The sequence below is a fragment of the Anopheles maculipalpis genome, chromosome 3RL (assembly GCF_943734695.1).
Source record: "Anopheles maculipalpis chromosome 3RL, idAnoMacuDA_375_x, whole genome shotgun sequence".
Lineage (NCBI taxonomy): Eukaryota > Metazoa > Arthropoda > Insecta > Diptera > Culicidae > Anopheles > Anopheles maculipalpis.
Window position 1 is genome coordinate 58,176,909 of NC_064872.1, and position 20,308 is coordinate 58,197,216.

The following is a 20,308-nucleotide window of genomic DNA, read 5'->3' on the forward strand; positions in this document are numbered from 1 at the left end:
TAGTTTCGAAATAGCTACAGCTTATCACATTAAATTTCTGTAGCGCACGCTTAGAACGAAAGGCACGAAATCTGTTAAACGCTATCATTGGCCAAATGAGGGGCCAAAGAAGTCAAAACAACCACAAGACAAACTGGTGCCTCTCGCGGTCTGTTGCCACACTCGCTACTTTGTTTACGCACAGTCATAAATTAGCTTCAATTGCATCTCTTAACGGTTCAGAATGTGTGCGTGTCTTTGTGCTATGTCAGGAAGGTTAAATGGAAAAAGCCTTGTGTGGTTACATAAAAATTACGTAGATACAGATTTGCAAAACTGTAGCATAATTGAATGAAGCCATGTTTTGTTTAGCAATTCCGACATGTCTTGTTGACATCAGAGACTGGGTTAATTGAATCGCTGATCAAATTAATTAACAAGCATTGGTAAATTAAGTCTTCTATAAGGATGCAAAGTAGCTCTCGTGTAATAATTTAAAGAAAAATCTTCATCTACACCCATTGCACAAGCAGCTGTCCGACGTGAGCAGTGTGCTTGTTGATTAGGTTGTCACACTTTGTATCGGTTACAACTCTCGATACGTAAATAAATCGAATCTCTAGGTTGTATGTAGCGCAATAAATTATTCCAAATAGTTGGCTGGCACATCGGCTGACATCCAAATAAGTATTACTAGCTTAGGTGATGTTGTTTGGTGTGTTTTTTTTTCTTGGGTCTTGAACGTCTTTCCGTCGATCATCGCCTACATTCCGACACGGTGCTACGGCATTGTTATGCTTTACTGGGCAAAAGACTTGATTATTATTAATGATCACGTCCTACCAAAAATGGAAGCTACATATCACCTCTTTCTGTTTCGGTGTTAGTAGTCGAGCAGGGCAAGTGACAACACCACCCGGATATAACTGGGTATACTTGTTTTACGGATGAGTTGAACAGAATAGAAATAAGCCGAAATCGACTCACCCCCTCATAACCCGGTGAGGGTTATGTATAATTTCTTTTTATTTATTGATTTGTGCTGTCCCCTTTTTTGCGAATCGACATCACCATCAATAAATCGCACTAGATGGTAGATAACATATGGGCTATAGGTTAGGTTTTAGTAGGTAATAAATAATAAATTAATAAGATCAAGTATATAACCCTTCGGAGGTGGAGGCGACATTGGCGTTTGTCTTCACACAACAGAACCGGGATTAAAATCCCATCCAAAACGTTTCCCCGTAGTGAGGACTCACTGTCCAACTACGTCGTAACGATAAGTCCAGGAAGCCAACAAGAAGGATATAATATCCTCGATTGTCTATTGGTGCTGGGTTTAAAGAAAGTGTCAACTGTCAGTTAAATAACGTTTAGGCATGGAACTTAAGAATTGCCATCCAAAATCTTGATAAACCGGAAGAACCTGTTGTGTCCAGGCCAAAATTGTACCAGACGACAGTGGAAAGCAACAGCGAAGACGAGCAATTCACTTTGCCCAACCAACAGGTCAACGGATGACGGCAATCGGTGGGAAGCCATTAACATTATAATTTGATGGTTTTTATACGGGTCGGCTCTCTCTCCCTCTCTCTTTCCCGAATCCGCCCGCCGGTCGGCTCCAGTGCCAATGAGGACAATGACAAACACCAACTAAAATGTATAGGTCGTGTTCCCTTCTTTTCTTGTACGGTACGGAATGGCACGCGACGTAAGTTCGTTCGTGTGTCGCGCGTTCATTCTCCCTTGACGACGCTTCGACGTTGGCCGTCCAGTAGCAAAGACTAAAAATAGTGGGTAACTGCACAGCCTTCCGACCATTATTCAGCGAAGATGCGTGTTTTAGGCTAAACAGCTTCACGAGCAGTTTGTGTGATGATTATGGACAAATATTTTAATCACTTATCAACAATTAGTTTGCCACGGAAGCCCGGAAGCCGCATGGACAGTAGCGCACAGCGGAAGCAATTTTAATGGGCCTACTGGTGGTGTAGCTGTGCATACTTCCTGTGGTGTTTCTTGACGAACAAATTCGTTCTTGGACATTGTTTAGTTACAGAGTGAGTTCAGAGAGAGAGAGTTTTTGTGAAGATACAATGGTGAACGATGATTTAAGGCCACATTTTTTAATGTTTCTCAATTTGATAGAATGAATACTTAGTATAATACTGGTACGTGTTTCTTGAGCGCCTTTAGACAGCAGGAAATTACATTTAAGAAACGAATTTGGAAAGCATGGACATCATTTTCTCATACGCCTTTGTGAAGAAGATTACAACGCTTTTCGCAAGCTGTTCAATTGTAAATCTAACTAATTTTTTACATTTTCCGTGACTTTCTAAGGTCACACCAGACATTGAATGGGTCACTAGACTTGCTGCTGATACCACGTAGTTAGATAGTCAGTCTTCATTACGGGGGAACGGTCAGAGCGGGATTTGAACCCCGGTCCTCCCGTCCTGCACCACCCCGTCCTGGGCCGCTCTCATATATCGTAACTAATCATTTATATTCACAGCTCCCGTCTAGATTGACTGTCCATTTAATTCTCGGTTAAAATCTAAGTAAACTTAGTACATAAAATAGTAGTTTTGTTTTTGTTAGTAGTAACTTCTACTAATATTATAAAGATAGTAATTTTTTCAATGTTTGTTGATTAATTCAAATCAATTAAAATCAGAGTGATTACCAATTTTTGCCTCTACACCAATTAAAATATGAATTATTTGTTTTGAATATCTTATCTTATCACATTTAAAATGTAGAAAATATATCAATGTAAGTTTCTATAGTGCCCATATTTCAATTACTAGAACTGTATAAGGTATTAATATTGCTATGATTCGATTCATGTTGCTAACACTTTCTTCTTAATGATGATTATGTTTATATTTTTTTATTTGCTATTAAAAGTTTTTTTTGTAAATTATTATCTTTCACGAAAGGCTGTACATATTCGCTTCTTTGTAGCTGAAATGATGTCACCAGAAGTTGTACCATTTTGTACGGAGACTTTAAAAGGTTTCCGAAACCTAATTCCAACGCATTTGCGTCATTTGAGCTAGCGTGCAGTGCATTATTCACACCTCTGCTACGTACATCAACAACTGCACATCAAATATACTTCCAGCACATGAAGCTGTAAATTTTGTATTGAAAATTGTTCTACCGTTGTACGTTCAGACTTAAACATTTCTTTAAACCGTACATGAAAATGAATCTCTTAATTCGTCTATCCTCCTCAACAATGTATACCGGTAACAATACTGAAGGGTGTTGTGTTAAATAGTTTCACAAGGGCCCAAGAGGAACTCTTCACTTGGATACTTGGGTACTCACAGTCGTGCCGGTGCCTGAATGTCATCAGGCCCGGTGTTGCGCCGTCTACTAAAACCATGTTGGCGCCTACTTGAGAAATGGCTCGTGCCAAAAGACGGCACGCCTGGCACACGCACATACATCCGCACACACACCGTTGTACAAGGAGGTGGCGTGCACTAAATATAGTCCGTACATTTTAATAACTCGACGGGTCGGGCCGGTTCGTGTAATGAACTTACGTTTATTCCATTTGGCGTTGGCGACCAATTCAAGCGTAAGTAAAAATAAACATCCAGTCGGTGTGTTTTGAACGTGTCTGGAGAGGGAAACGGGTGGAACTGGAGGTTTGGTAGAGCTGTTTTTGGATCACAACGTTGTATTTTTATGGGGGAAAATGAACCTACTTAGTAAAATGGGTTTAGTGACTTCCATGTACCTCGATTGTCTTGTCGTTTGCGGGTAATAAGCATGCCTTATGGTTGAAGAAACATTGGACTAGTGGCCGTAATGTCAAAAATTATAGCAAATTTATAGGATTTTATAAAAAAAAATTGAGAATTCTGTTCAACCGTGTAACATAGTGGAGCAGAACACGCTGTATCCAATTGTTAGCAGGCTGTCTGGTTTTCGACACAAGATCACAAGTGTCACTCACGTCACTTGCCTCACTGATTATTTCATGTAAATATTAAACACCACCAACTGGATGATGCCAGCGAAATTGATTCATCAACTTTATCTAATCAATCATTTCTGATTTTGTCTCTGCCGAGATACGAGTGCTGGTTAGCGAAATTGCTGTATAAATCCTGCCTCTAGACATTCGTTTGATTTAGTTCTTATCATCTTGAGACGTCTGTATTGCACTTGGGTATCTTCATACAAGCCTTGCAAACGTGATACATGAAACACATATGCACACACGGAACCTACAAGACCTTTAGCACACAAATTCTGCGCCCATATCCAACCGCTAAGCTGAAAGCGAAGAGAGCAATGAATCAAAACTTTGACAAGCGATACACCTCGAGCGGTGATTGAGTAATGAATGTGTTGGAGTACGTAGACGACACTAGAGCAACGCAACCGTCTCGTCACCGTCACGTTGTTCACGAAAATGATGTTGTTTTTGGACAAACGGGAAGGCGACTGTATCGTGGAGTAACCTCTACAAGCTCCAAAGGCCAGACATGTTACATGCCCAAGCTCTGCACGGTAACTTCCGTGCTTCGGAGAGAGTGGAACAGTCGTTCCGTATCGGCAGACAAATCGTGTCTCATCAGTGATCAGTAAAATGTGTTCCCAACAACAGCGTCGCAGCGTCCTCAGCAAAAGCTCCATGCAGGATCCCGTGATGGTGATTTGTGCGAGAACTTCAACCGGGTGACATCCGCTATTTTATCGTGTTGGAGTGAAACCGGAGAACGGTTTGCACTTCCCAGGGTTCAACTCGTTTCAAATTAAAGCATGGGTTGTTTGTTTACTGATTCATAAATCATATGGAATTGGTGGCATACGGTGTACCTATCCATCATCGCGTCAAAGATCTGACGCAGGTGTGTGTTCCTGTGATGTGGAGATCCTTTCTGCTTTAAAGTTCTCTTGTTATGCCGTTTTTTCTTTCCGTGTCTCGTTTGCCTTAAAATGTATTGCGGTATAGTAGTGCTTTTCAGCGTCAATTAACGCTTGAACTCGCTAACATGATAAGCAACGTCACGTCCACATGTCACTTAACGTACCCTTAACCCTTCCGTAACACCAGCTCGATCACACCGTAATGAAAATGGATGCACGAGACACGGGCGCTTTTACTCACGCGATGATGTTTAATCTAATAAATCAAAGTCCCGCCACGGGAAGTTCGAGGCCCTTTAACCAGCGGAGGTTCAGGTTCAGAGTTAAGATGTTGTTTATATTGCTCCCTTCGCCAACAGGATTGTTGGAGCAACTAAATAAAATTACAAAACTTCTAACGATTAGGATAATACACCGGTGTGCTTCCGCATGGGAAGAAATATCGCACAAAATGGGGATGATTTATATCGTGCAGCTGTTTAAGAAATGGCCTGTGTTGCGTTAGCAGATGGATTCACCTCGTTTAACTTACCCACTGGGCAAAAGCTATGGAAAACTTTTTGCAAGCATTGCGACTCTTTAGTTGCTAGAACTCCATTCTCAAGGTACGTACACACACTGTACGACACGAGCAGCATAAAACCAAACCATCCCAAAGTCACACAGGTACCGGGAGGGTTCCACACTTTTGGCGCATTGAGATGTTTGTGGCAGCTTGATGTGCAAATTCTCGCTCCCCAGCAATGCGCATTACGACGGCATTGGAATTTAAATAAGCACCGAAGTTGCAACAAGTAGCTGCTACTGATGGTGTTTTTGTTGCTCATCAGTGTGAAACATCATACATCACCGGAAGAAGCCTGAAACCTACAACGGAACCCTGACGTCCCTAAAGCTCTCCAAAGATTCACCCACTTGTACGGCAAATTCCAACATAACAAATCGAATGAATAATTGAAGTGAAAGCTCTCGCTTCCCTCTCAAAATAGCTACGACTAACGAGTCATTGTAGATGCTTCCTCGAAGGGAAGCATTTCAAGTCCAAAATATGCGCTTTCGCCCCTGAGACTGGTTGTGTTTTTATGTGTCTCAGATCTGGGGAAGCAAAAGCAACATAAACCAGGAGATGTCTGTCAGCCTGCGGATTGTTCCGACACCCTCCCGAACATGCAGGATGAGGTGGCTTGAGTTTTGAGTAATTAACGTCGGACGTTGTTAATGTAACGTGTTAATTAGCGATATTTGGATTGTTAGTTGCTACTGCTGCTGCTGCTCCTACACGTGCTGTTGGAGATGGCATCCAATGTTGCGTGAAAACACCGAGACTCCAACTGTCGACAGGAAGCGGACAGATGGTCCCCATCATAAGGATATCCACACGGTTGTTGAGTGAATTATTTATTTAGGAAGGCGTTGGTGTAGCGCTAAAAAGCAACGGCGAACGAAATGAGGACAACACGATACGGAGCATATGTTTTTTTTGCGTTTGGCCATTTCGCACCGGGTGACGTGTGTGCGCTTTGCGTTTTTTAATATTTTAAAACGTAATATTAAATATTTAGTTCAAGGTTGTATACGATTTTATAGATTTTTTTTTGTTTTCTATTGTGTATTCTATTCTATATGGTTTTCGTGTTATTTAATCGCAAATATGTTCATGTTTTGCGTGTTCTACATCGATTCGTAGTATTATGTTTTGTCATAACTTACAATTGCTTTGTAATAGGCTGATTAGGCGACAGGTCCGAGGTTCCAATCCAATCCGGATCGTTTCCCCGTGGTGTGAGGATTGGCTATCCACGTTATTTGCGAGTCTAAGAAGCCTCTCGATGGCCGGAATGACCTTAAAAGGTCATAAAGGCAAGAAAAAGGAGAAGTGTGTTTACACACTTCAAGTGTTTTTGAGTTTATTCAAAATTATTTACGTATTGCTGATTTCGTTTTTTTTTATATCTACTAGCCGGTAGAACCTACCTTTGTACCTGGAAACTTCGGTGTGCCCGCAAACCTCGGGGTGCATGCACACTCTGGGATGCATGCAAACTCCGAAATCCGAAATCCTTAAACCTTTTTTCCATATCACAGCCTGTTTGTATTGCTAATAACTTAAGATAGCAATGCTCAACATTCTCCTTGATTACAATTCGAAATGGCCGTAAAGTATGGCACCTTTGCACGGTTGTATATATGTAATAGGTGCTTTCTTGTCAGCTGTCATGGGTCTTCAAATCGTTTCTTTGTCCTGGCGAATTGAAAAAATCCCGCAAACGCACGATGTTTAAATTCTTCATTATGTGAATTGTGCAAATTGTCCAGTAATAGAAAAAGAAATGAAAATATGTAAAGCGTACCGATGAGCATTTTTGACTATTTCTCATATTATCATTGTTAATAATCATACTTTTATTAATTCTAGCACACATCAGTAGATGGTCTTGAACGTGCCAATACGTAGTGAAGGCCCGGTATTATTTGCCTAGGAGGTTTTCAAAAAAGGATCCCGATTCGTGGTAATAAATTGTAGTGGTATTTCTTCTTCATGTGTTTGTGCTAAAAGTTTTGAATCTGTTATTTTTCTATCGCCAATTCAATACTTATGTATCCTTGATGCAATCACGTCTACGATCCAATCCCTTCTCTTTGTGGCGTTTTGAGAATAATCGTAGAAATTCACATCACATTTATGTCCCTTGAAGCGGTTATTGATTCGCTCCGAAAAATGTGTCCATTTTGCTAAACATTAAGCCAGTTTGTTAGCGGCTCCTGCAGCTACTTCTAGATATCGAGCAACTAGCTTAAGCTCTCTTTTTCGCTTGGTCCGAATGGTTTTCGTTCATCTATCCCAGAGCCAGATTTTCCTAAAAGCGGACTGATCGGCGGACATCTGGTGCTTGAAGTCTCTGTTCATTTCCCTAGCCAGCCATCGTTGAAATATACCTCAGTAATTTGGTCCCCTAGCATTGGAGCTATAGCAATGGTGGAGCGGATTCAGTGGACTTTCACTCACTTTGGCATGCGCAATGTATATGGCACTTTTGGTTCAGTGTTGCCGGTGTATCCTGTACGCTGTCACTTGCCCAAGCACCGTCTTCTGTTGGTGCGAAAGAGCCGCTTTTGCAAGCAATAAGTTGCTTTAGTTCTTATTCCGTTCCGTTTGACTTCTCTATTTCTACATATATCTTCCTTCCGAGTGCGTCTTTGTGCTCGAAACCTCTGACCCTTTCCCAAAATAAGGATCCCCTGACGCTTTCCCAAAATATTTTTTTTGTAATTTGTTCAAATAATGCTATTGTCTAAAATTTTTCATATTTGTTTCATTACAAATTTATAATTAACGTACGTAGGCTGATATTTATATTTCTGACCTAATAATGAGAAAGCAATTATTTATCATCAACATTTTGTTTATTCTTTTTCAAACTGTTCTCCAGCATGATTCATACACTTTTGCATGCGCTCAAACCAATTGTCGAAGTACTTTTTCCACTCTAAGTGAGATACTTCCAAAAGGTGATTTTTTAACGCTTCAACATCATCTTCTGCAGACAAAAATCACTGACCACGCATTTTGTTCTTGATGTGCGCGAATAAAAAGAAGTCATTGGGTGCCAAGTCAGTCAGTTTTCAAGTGGAACAGTCGTCACATGATCAGTTTTGCCGGAGAAACAGGCGACCATTTGCATCAAAGTGCTTCTTCCACGGATAACTTCCGTTGGATTTGTCTCTAGGTTGAAGACCCACACGGTCGATTGTGGTTTTGTTTCGGGCTCATACGCATAGATCCATGATAGACCTGAGACGATCTTATAAATTTCTTTTGAAGTACCATGATCGTATTTTTTCCAACATTTCCTCGCACCAATCGACACGAGCTTTTTTAAGAGCGATTGTCAACAGGTGCGGTATTCTCCAACGACAACCGTTTGTGCAAAAGAGTGTTTATGCAGGAGGAAAGATGCCTCTATCTCGCAGTATGTCACATGTCGATCTTGTGCAATTAGATCTCGAACGGCATCAATTTTTTGAGACACAACTGCTGGGCAAATTCGTCATTGAGCGAGCGTCGACCACGATTAAATTCATTACACCAGTTTTTAACGGTGCTTTAGGACGGTGCTTCATCGCCATACAAAGATTTGAGTTTTTTTTTAAATTTTTTAAACTTCAAATATTATATAGAAGATATATTTATATCCGCGTCTATTTTCTCTTCCGAATTAAATTTTTTTTTTGCTCTACTCATTTCATCATTTTTGTATCAATTTTCTCGACTAGTAAATCTACTGTTGGTGTTTTACTTTAGCTATCATAAGCTTTAAAAAAATGTTTTATATCTAAACAATGTTAACTAAGCTTCGTGATCTGTTTACATTGTTGGTAAATTTTAAAATAAACTTTCAGTTTATTTCTGACTTTATCTGACTGAAACAGAACGGTTCCCGACGATCTTTCCATGTTCTGTACCATGCATGTTAAGGATAATATTCAATACAGCGCATGTTTAAGGGTTTATCTCAAAAATTAGCATAATGATTTGGTTATTTTTATTTTTACTGTGCGCTTGAGTGTATCATACTTTCAATGTGTTCAATAAAATTGTGAGAGAAAGATCAAACGGGGTCGTACTGATAAAAAAGTAAGTAAGTTTACCCTTTTTATTTCCATGCCATGGAAACGCTTTGAAGTTGGGTTTGTTTCAATTTTGAGTGAATTTCTTTAAGAGATTTTTTTTACAGTTTTCTTGAAGCATTTGTTATTTTTATAAAAAAAAAATCTTCAACACCTTACAACGCACAATTTGTTTAATTATTAGTAGATGGTGAATAAATGATAAAAGAAAGTCAGGTAACACAAACACACTCGCTCGTCGCATTAATATTCCAACATCACCTCTGCGAGCGGCAAGTGAAAAAAAGGCCCATTAATGCGTGAATGCTAATAATAGAGTCTTTTGACCCATTCGGTGGAAAATGATTTTCACCTTCCCAAACTGGCCGTCGTTGCTGATCTTGCCTGCTGTTAACTGACTGGCCCTTCTTCGGTGCTAAAGGAACACCTTTGTCCCGCTCAAATATCGTACCCAGTCACGCAAGGTTTGGTTCGAAACGGAAAGGAAAATGCTTCGGGTCCGCATTTTCCCACCGCAGTGTACATAAAGGTTATGTGTCAAGGTTGTCGCAGTTTTGGCGAGCACTGGTGTCCACCCTCATTCGGCAAAGGGAAGCTATTTAAAAGTACCCTCCGTGTCGTGTTGGTTAAAAATGCTTGTTTTGTTCAACTGGTAGTTTGTGGTGTGTAGTGTACCGCTTTTTTACGGTACAAATTGAAGTAACACGCAACGATAGGGAGGAAAGACGTAAGCAGAGAAAGTAGTACTCGAAAAATGTATTTTTAGCGATGGAAGTAAAAATCACCTACGAGAAGGGAAGGGAGGAAGGGCTTTTTGTTTGGTTTAGAAATGAAAGAATACGCGGTTTCGCTACATGAGAGTGCGCGGGCTTTGTTTATTCTTGAAAATACAGTTTCGAGCGTGGCGCTAAAGTGTGTCCATGAATAAACTTCGGCCTGCCGGGAGGTGTTTGCAGATGCACAACGATTGTGTTATTATGATTTGTCGCATACGGGACTACTGGATGGGTAGCAGATGGGGCTCGTTTCAATGGATCTGTGGATGCTGAAGTGAACCGAAAATCCATTCATGCGAAAGCCGAAAGATGGTGATGCGTTGTGGCGCAGTGTGCTCATACCAAACCACACAGGCGACCTCCTTACTTCACGTTGGCTCATTTGTTTACACGTTTCGGTATTTATGCAATGCTTTCAAAGATTTTGTTGAACAAGTGTTGATAGGATTATTTTTAGTCTAGAAAAATTTAGATCTTTGATTCGTAGGCGTAGTGAGAATGATATGATTCGGATTGCATTGGAAGTTGTATCGATTTGCGAAAGAAGGGAACATTAATTGAGCAGATACGTTCACTTGTTTAAATTTTTGTGAGTCAATCTCGAAAGCTCCTTGTTCCATATAATCATATTGTATAATACGATGCTTTAAATTAACAAACATGAAATGTCAGTGGAAAATATAAAGAAAAAATCACCTATACAACCACTCAACTCTAGGCATTGCAAAGGAATCCAAACAGAAAAATGGCGGCAACTAATAGGGTCTTGATTTTTCGTAATTAATGAGCTTCGGCTTAATTAAATTTTACTTTGACATAATGAACACACCCTCCTACATGAAATCTGTTTCATTTTGACGTTTCGAATTAATTGTTTTGCAATGAAGCTTCACCTTAAAGGTCGCAATAAATGGTGTAATTATTTAAAAGCGTTCGTCGTTCTCAACTTTTCGTAATTTTTTAAAAGAGCAGCACTCTAAACCAAAAAGTGCATGTTCGACTCAATTGGATTTATTTATAGATTTATCATGTTGGGTGTTGTTTATCATGTTTTAATTATTTTGCATTTTATAACCAAAGTAGCAACATTACATCAGCACTTTTCGATTTTTTCGGTTATGTTTATGGTTCTGAACATTTAATATAATTATTTTTAAGAGTTCAGCCATTTTGAATCATAGTAGTTAAATTGTTCTAGCTCTGGTAGTAGTATAGTTATTGAAATTGATGGTTTTGTATACTCTATTGACTTCAACTCCACATTTAGCAAAAGGACCAATAGGTCACTTTAAAGGGCTGTAATTATTTTTAAATTCCTACAAAACTATAGAACGTTTCATGCTTTGGTATGGAACGTATAACTATTTTGTGATAGTAAACATATTTATTTATTTATTTACTTCGAACACGAGTCTGCCACAAGGCTTAGCAATGATAACACTTGAAAGATGATATTCAACAACCAACATGATAACAATTTAAAACTAGTAGCTTACATATTAATGAACAACAACTTAAACAAACTAAAGACAATCAAAAGCTCAAAGCTGGAAGAGAATAAAAAGAGGAAAATAGGAACAGGAACACAAATGAGACACAAAGAGACATGAAGAGAGGAGAGAACACGAAACCGGAAGGAATTGATGGAGGTGTTAAAATCGAAATGGTCATAGAAATGATTGAACAATCTAAAACAGGAAAACCGGTGTTTTAAATTAGTACAGAGAGTGGTGTGTTTCCAATGAGAAAGGATCTCCGGGAACGAGGGAACGGGAGGGAACATATAGACAAACAGAGCAATGGCAAGCCTCGAAAACCTCCTAGCAAAAGCTCATGAGGGAGACTGTCAAACGCTGCACGGATATCGGTTTAGTGAGTGGTTTGGTACCAAATTATCTGTTATGATTTTGAATACAAACAGTTGACAGTTTATGTCGCAGTTGTTACAAATATAATACGAAAAAGAAAATAACAACGATAAATTGATGGTGGAGCGTTATTAAATTTTTCGAGCAATATTTGAAGTGAAATGTAATAAAATATAACCGATACTGACATCGATACTGTCAGAACAATAGGACCAAAAATGCCCTTGTGTCTTGTGTTGGTGGGACTAGAAAGTTTTAGTTCTGAAAATTAGCGAAACTAGATCTCTTCTTCGACACGGTGGTGAGGCAACGACGAACAAAAGCAACAGTGACTGATTTTATTCAACAAAGAGTGTGTTATGTTCCTTCTTGATCCTCACATGACACGGAACAAATTCTTCGGAAGACTTATTTGGAAAGTTCTATTGTCCCAATCTTACAGCTCAGTACTTACAACGATCAGATTATCATTTATTCTTTGATCTTACAAAACTGTATGTTAGCCAGAAAACAATTAATCAATTTAACAATTATCAGCCCTAAAGAAATGCCAAAGCACTTTGCCTCAAGCGGCACGCGTGGTTTGTACAACATACACAAATAGTAGTGTATCATTAAATATAAATATTTACGTTCTACTTTCGCTCCTCATCGATACAAATAGACGTCTATTTTTAGTGTCATAATGCTACACCGCAAGCATTAACATTACAAGCCACCGGGCTTATGGTATCATTGCTGACATTCAATGCTTCTTGACCACTTCAAAGCCACTATTAAGGAGTATTATTCTCTGACCATAGCGCACAAAAGAGAAATGATAAGTACAACACCCCAACCCCGTGCCATGCGGTCGAAACGAAAGTCAAATGTCTGAAGAAGTGATAAGAATCGACGGGTTCAGTGGGCGGTTGGTTTGTTTGTGACAAAGTTCAGGAAATAAGACCACGACTCTGACGAACACCGAGACGGACGTACGAATATGACGATGGCGCTAAGGGATAGATTGAATGGCGTCACTGTAGTGCTGAACTTTAATATGGTATTATGGCGGTATCAAGCAAAGTAGATGAATAAAGTGTGCAAGGATAGCAATTTCCTCAGCAGAACGGATGTAATCAAGTGCAGAGAATGAAAGCGAACGGACGATTGGGTGTTTCAACAAGTAAATTACACACGTTCAATGCTTACTCTTTGTCTAATATTTGCTTCGTTTTCTTTTTGCTTCTCCACAGGAACAGGCAAAGCTGGATGCCAGCAAGCAGGCGGTCACTCCGGACGATCTCGACGATCTGAGCCCAATGCCACAGACGGCGGTACCACCGGTACGGCGTCGGGGTGGCATTTCGGCCGAACCGGTCACCGAGGAGGACGCTACCAGCTACGTGAAGAAGGTCGTACCGAAGGACTACAAAACGATGGCTGCACTGTCGAAAGCGATCGCAAAGAATGTGCTGTTTTCGCATCTGGATGAAAACGAGCGGTCGGACATCTTCGATGCGATGTTTCCCTGCAACTTTCTTCCGGGCGAACCGATCATTCAGCAAGGGGACGAGGGTGACAACTTTTACGTCATCGATATCGGCGAGGTTGAGGTACGTATCGGGTTAGTGTGTCGTTGGGTATAAGGTATATTTTGAAAAACTAGAACATCATTAGAGATTTGGCGGCCGGTAGTGAAAGGTGCCGATCTTCACACGGGAGGATCAGTGTTTAAATCCCATTCGGACTGGCGATTCCTAGAATAACCATGCTAGCACCACAATTCTCGAAGCTTCTCAGTCGAAGCAATCTCTAACAATCTCTCTAATTCTCTCACCAATCTCTAACGAAGATTTTGAAGGTAAAAGTCGAGCAAATTTTGTATCCGTCGATTCACCTGTATAACCTAAGTTAGTCTTATGAAAGAGTACTTTCTTTAAATAGGAATGAAAACTTGGATCTATAATGCCTAGCGACAAAGGAACAGTAGAAAGTCATGATTAATTCTACTGGAAAGTGTTTTTGAAACGGAGTATTATAATATTTACAAACGCAAACTGTCAGATCCATCATCGATGGTGGCAAATGTACGGTTGCTGTTACGGCGAAGTAAACAACGCACATATCTCTTTTCAACGTCCACCTCTCATTAGCTCGGGTGGACGACGAAAGACGACGTAATTCTAGCAGCGATCACCATGCATCTCGATCGTTTGCGGCCAGAATGTGTGTGTGTATTGAACCGAGCTCAAATTTCAGTGCTCGCACCGCTTCAGTAGCTTCCAAGTCCAAGCAGAAATAGTACCAGCAAACCGTAGTGGCGTCGCGGGGTGCCTACATCCCAAACAAACGGTAGCAGCAGCAGACTAGCGTGTAAACAAATAAACACGACGAAATTAATATCCCAACCGAGGAGGGGGATGCTCGGAGGGTTATGTTAGGGTTGAATTTGAATGTGCAAATGCGTACCCAACAACCGGTCCTTCTTTGTGTACTAGAACAAACTGCGTCGATGTGTGGAATGGTTTTGAGGAAACGGTAATCATTTGCGAGGGTTAATTAAACGGGAAGCATTTTATAACCCTTCTTCCGTACTTGCTATGTATCTCTTGTGGGATGTTTTGTTTGGGAAGCTTTTGGGTGGACCATCTCGCCGATGTTGTTGAAGCAGCACACTTAATGCCATTAACAAACTTGGCATGACAACCGCAATAAGCTGGTTAATGCACTGACTAATACTGGTGCGTTAAAGGGGAGTTTAAATTAAGCAACCTTTATGATGTAGATTGAACAATTGTAGTGATAGCCGGTTTGTATCATATGAAGTTTCGTTCCTGTGGAATGATCGAACCTACTTACTTACTTATCAGGCGCTACTTTCTTGGCTATAGCTGCTAAGAGGGCTGCGTCTGTTTTGGACATGGTCCATGTCTTAGAGGCGTATGTGAGTACTGGGATTATAAAGGTACGATACAGTCCCAGCTTCAACCGTCGCGACAGATTTTTTGAGTTGAAATGTTTCCTCAAGCTGTAGAATGGCCGGCTTGCCGCCAGCGTCCTAGCGCGCAACTCCGTCTCTATGCTGTTTTCGGTGCTGACTTTTGACCCGAGATAGGTGAAGTTTTGGGCGACTTCAACCTATCGGTCATCTATCCGTACATCACCCCCACGTAGTTCCGGATTTCTTAGTAGGGCCGCTGATGGTGCCACCATCAATTTGATCTTTGCATCCCTTGGTTTTCTGCTCCCTGCTCGATCCTTTGGTAGGCCTCTGCTACCTGTGAGAGCCGCAGATCAATGATGTCTATATCATCAGCATATGTCAGGATCTGGGTTGACTTATGGTTCCCGAAGTCTCCACCTCCGAGTCACGGATGGCCCTTTCTAGCGCCAAATTGAGTAGGAGACTGGTGAGTCCATCTCCCTGACGCAGGCCTTTGGTGGTAGCAAAGGACCCTGAGAGTTTTCCATCCACCTTCACCTGGTATGTAACGTTGTTCATGGTCATTCTAACAAGCCTGATCAGTTTGGCCGGGATTCCAAAAGCGCTCATGGCCTCGTAGAGTTTTACCCTAGCTATGCTTTCATATGTGACCTTGAAATCTATGAAGAGATGGTATGTGTTCAACTGCTGTTCAGCCATCTTATCCAAGATTTGCCGCATGGTGAAGATCTGGTTAGTGGTAGATTTTCCGCTACGGAATCCTCTTTGATAGTTTCCATCTATCTGCTCAACGAATGGAACAAGCTTATGCTGAAGAATTAGGGAGAATATTTTGTAGGCGGTATTCAACACCGTAATACCTCTGTAGTTATTGCAGTCTAACATATCTCCCTTCTTGTATATGGGATAGATGATGCCGAGATTCCAATCACAAGGCAGTAACAAGTTGATGAATCTCCTTTTCTAGTAAGGCACCCCCGTTTTTGACCAGTTCGGCTACGATTCTGTCGGTCCCGGGTGCCTTATTGTTATTTAACCGATGGATAGCTTTTCGTGTGTCCTCGATGTTATGATGTGATGATGTTATGATCGATCCTAGGTTCATATAAAATCACAAAGTAATTTTTTTGCTACTATGTTTTTTGTCTTTTAGAATATAATCCTGTGCATTCTAATCCTTTTTTTCTAATCCGGGTCTCTCCAATGTAGTGAGAACTGGCTTTCCAACTTCGTGGTATCGCCAGGTCTAGTAAGCCAATCGATGGCTGGCGTGATCTAGTAGATCGTTAAAGCAAAAATAGGAAATCATATGAAAAAAATATTTTTTACATTTCCCCTTGTACCAAGCAGTTGCCGGGGCCAGTAGCAGTAGACGACTGCATAGTTCGCGCACCGTTAGATCTGCTACTGACCTTTTAAATTTTTTGTTGAAGTAGGTTCAAAGAGTCTACCAGATTCGTTCCGTTTCTTTCTGAAAATTTACTAGTTTAGTTCCATTTCGAAAAAATGGAACTTTCCCATCACTAATGATAACTCTTGAGTAGGCCCAATGGCATAGTGCCAATGGCATCAGTAGGACTAAGTAGGACTAATTCAAATGCTGTAAAATCGCCGAAGCAGTGTCGACGTCGATCTTATACACGGCACGGTTAGATATCAACTTCAAATCGAACGAACCCGACGTTCGCAAGGCTGTTCAGCTAATCTATCCAGCTTAGTTTGAGCGATTGCTCACAACAGTGATATGTGTATGACTTGACGAAACTGCACTCGAGTCGACTGTTTGATTGCTGCTAATCTTCTTTCTTGCTCGTTGTAATTTTTCGTTGTATTTCCCCGATAGTCTGGTTTACGCTAATATAAATGCCCTGTCTAAAGTCGTTGCAAATTGCATTCATTTAGGCACCATTTGGCTTGACGATCTACTAGGCCATGCCAGTCATATTGATATCACGTAGTTAGATAGTCAATCCCGGGATTCCATCCAAGGTCCTGTCATTGGACCATCCTTACGCGTACAATCAACCCATTGCAGCCAGACATGGCAGACCAATACTTCTCGAAGTTGAAGGGGTAAAGACAAAGAACTAGACGTCAATAAATTACCGACATAAACTAACATGTTGTTGAGCCAAGAAGCCCCAAACAGAAAAATATAGTACCTTGTTGAGTTATAGCAGCTAATTGCATCGTTCTCAAAATTTTGCATTTTGAAATCCAACTTGAATCGTTATATAATTTTTTTTCAAAATATTTACGGAATGCTGTGGTACTTTAAGGTCAGTTTATCAGATTAAAATACCTACAAAAATACCTAATGTATATCAAACGTAAAATTATTCAATACGAGATTGGATCACATTAAACCGTCTAATTCTACTATAAAGTTAAAGTTAAGGGAGGGGAGCAAACGTGCAAATTGAAAACACCTCTCGAAATGTACGAGTATAAACCGCTTTGCTAGCTAATCCAGGAATGATTGAACATATGATATTGGAGGACGAAACAACTCCCACAGACCAAGAGTGGTGGGTTCGGTTCGGCTTTACGGTTTACGCAACCCTTAACCCACCATCAGACCGTAAACTGACAGATTACGACAAATTGTTTTGGGGTTTTGTGGCAAGCATGGCTTACATCGCAACGGTTATTAAAGTGTGGGCTAGGATACGTATAGTCGGCTGTCCTGGTCGTGGTCATAAAATCAACCCAACATGTCCTACGCCACACTTCACCGCTTGACGCTTGTCTGTTGTGTGGTTGTGAGTGTGCTGGTCGGCCAGGAGCAGGACTTGCCACCTAGTGGCCAAACACAATCTTGTATACACTCCAAAACGTGACCAAGCGGGATCGGATGATGCTGACAGTAATCGATTCCGCATAATATCACCACAGTATGCCGCACCACGTCTTAGCGTTTGATGCATCCTCAGGGTGGACTGGCTACTTGCGCTCTCTCGTGGGAGGAACTCAATTGAAGATTCAAGTAGATGACCACTAGACAAAGATGGAAATAAATAGACCGTCCCATCACCTCATCAGTGGAAACGTTGTGCTGGACAGACTGATGATGATGATGATGATGACGGTGATGGTCATTTATGGTTGCGTTGTTTCAATTAGAATTTTCCGGTTCCATTCAGTGGTTGGCTAGGCGACCGCGTCATACGGGCGTTTCAGTTCCAGCGGCACAAATTGTACTTGTAAAACTTCGTTAAATTTAATTTCAAACCGTCGGAATGTCACTGTTTGTGCCAAACAAAAGGCACAGCTTTCTACTGCTGGTTGTTATAGTTTTTTTTTGCAGTATGCTGATTACCGTCGATTGAAAGTCACATCAATGGTTTGTCCCACGCGAGTCGAACGCCCGAAGCATGTGGGTGAAGTTTTAATTTTCGAATCCTGTGCTTCCGTTCGGTTTGACCTTTCCGACCTGTCATATCCTTGACCTTTCGGGATGGTAGCTTCCGTAGTTAATATTCGTCTCAAGCATTTCTATCATCGTTGGTGTGCTTGCATAGTTTGTAGAAGCCGCAATCTGTGCGGAGATATTGGTGGAAGTAGAATACTCCTTCGTTGCAGTAACATGCATTTAAAGGGCAATCCGGGTGAGCAACGTCCTATTACACTTCGCCTCCAACAGGCAAGCTGTGCAATGATGATAAAATGAGAGCTCACAGAAAAAAAACTTTTCCTAATTAAAAGTTATCCCACAAAGGGATGTGTGTTTTCACACATGAGGAAAGCCAGGCACTAGACAGACAGTACTCCTTTATTTTCGTATCTCACTCTCCCTTTTCCTATCTGGTACGGTGGAACAATCTGGACGGAGAACAGACCGAAATCCCAAGCTAAATTCCTAATCGGGGCAAATGAAAGTGGTTCGGTGCGATGTTCTGAAAGGTCTTCATTTTCCTGTTGATTCCGGTATTCCTCGACAGGAAATGGAAGTGACCAAGACAACTGTTTCGATTTAATCAAATGGTGGCAGTTTTCATTTCATTTGGTCGAATGCTTTGCACGAATCTCTGTTCCTGGCAGGAGCTGGTTTTTGATGGAAGTTGTTAATTGAAGAGCCTAGTCGTAAAGCCTCCATATGTTACCAGTTGCAGTTGAACTTTATTGCTGAGTTGATCCCTTTTTTAGTCGTATCAGATATTGGGAACCTATGAAACTTCCGGGGACTAGGAGCTCTGCTGTATTGAATTTAATTTGAATTCAATCATAAGCTAAAGAAATACTTTACAAGAACAGAGTCACTCATTTTTGGACAGGAACTCTTTCGTGGTTTTGATTTTTAATTGCTGTTTTGCTTTCCAAAGGAGAACTTAGAAGTTTTATCATAAAAAATCGCGTGACTACTGCTGATAGAAGCTAGGGATGAAGGTGATGAATATAATCTACGGTAGTTTTTTTTTCGTAATATCTACAATTTTAGTTCAGTTAAACTCTTCACTTGTTCCAACGCTCAATGATCTCTTGGCCCAATATAGAGTAAGCACAGGCTTGGTCGAAAGACATCAATTTCTCTAAGTAGACAAGTTCTAAGCTTTTCCGATGGAATTACAATACCTGATTTACCTGAATACCTGATGAAATTAACAGAAACAGATAACCTTCCTTAGGATCTCGATATTGATAGATTTTATAATTCTATCAGTCGTTGTTCACTTATTCCATGTGATTGTTGAATGTCTTTGTCTGACTTAGGTGTGAAGTATAAAGCCATATTACATTACAGGAATAATTCTCAAATTTTTCTGTCATTTTTTTCATTTGACAGAAAATTCTGCTTGGAAAGTGTAATATTCGAAACACCTCTTCATATTTTAAAGAACAGCGCTCAACAAAGCTTGATCCATTATTGAATTTGCACAACTTCCACTTCCAGACATCTGATGCCGATGACACAACATTTTTCTCCCAATTTTTGGTCTTCGTCTTTTCTACAGCTTGTATCAACTTTTCGACTTCCATTTCTTCATGGACTCTCTCCGCTCCCTCTCACTAAACGCCATCCTAGCTTCTTCCCGTTTTCCATATAAGGCTGAACTAGTTAAATCTAAAAGGCTTTTTAAACCAAACTTACGGTCAGACATTCAGACGAATAAATAAGAAATAACTAAGTTACCATGTAAAAATAATCACTTTTTTATTTTAACCTTCCATTTTAAAACTTTGAAAGCTCGTTCTCGTTCTCTCGTTCTTGACATAAACTACTTTGGGCTGGA

At 40.6% G+C, this 20,308-nt stretch overlaps 2 protein-coding genes across 4 annotated transcripts in view; both read left to right on the forward strand.

Moving 5' to 3' along the window:
• The window catches only part of LOC126562266 (uncharacterized), a 472,552-nt gene that overhangs the window by 438,977 nt on the left and 13,267 nt on the right, over positions 1-20,308 (forward strand). The window lies entirely within an intron of this gene.
• The window catches only part of LOC126562481 (cAMP-dependent protein kinase type I regulatory subunit), a 55,640-nt gene that overhangs the window by 34,249 nt on the left and 1,083 nt on the right, over positions 1-20,308 (forward strand). For all 3 annotated transcript variants that reach the window (XM_050218998.1, XM_050218999.1, XM_050219000.1), the window contains exon 2: positions 13,387-13,746. In XM_050218998.1, the coding sequence (XP_050074955.1) occupies positions 13,387-13,746 (360 nt within the window). The remainder of the gene's footprint in view (positions 1-13,386; positions 13,747-20,308) is intronic.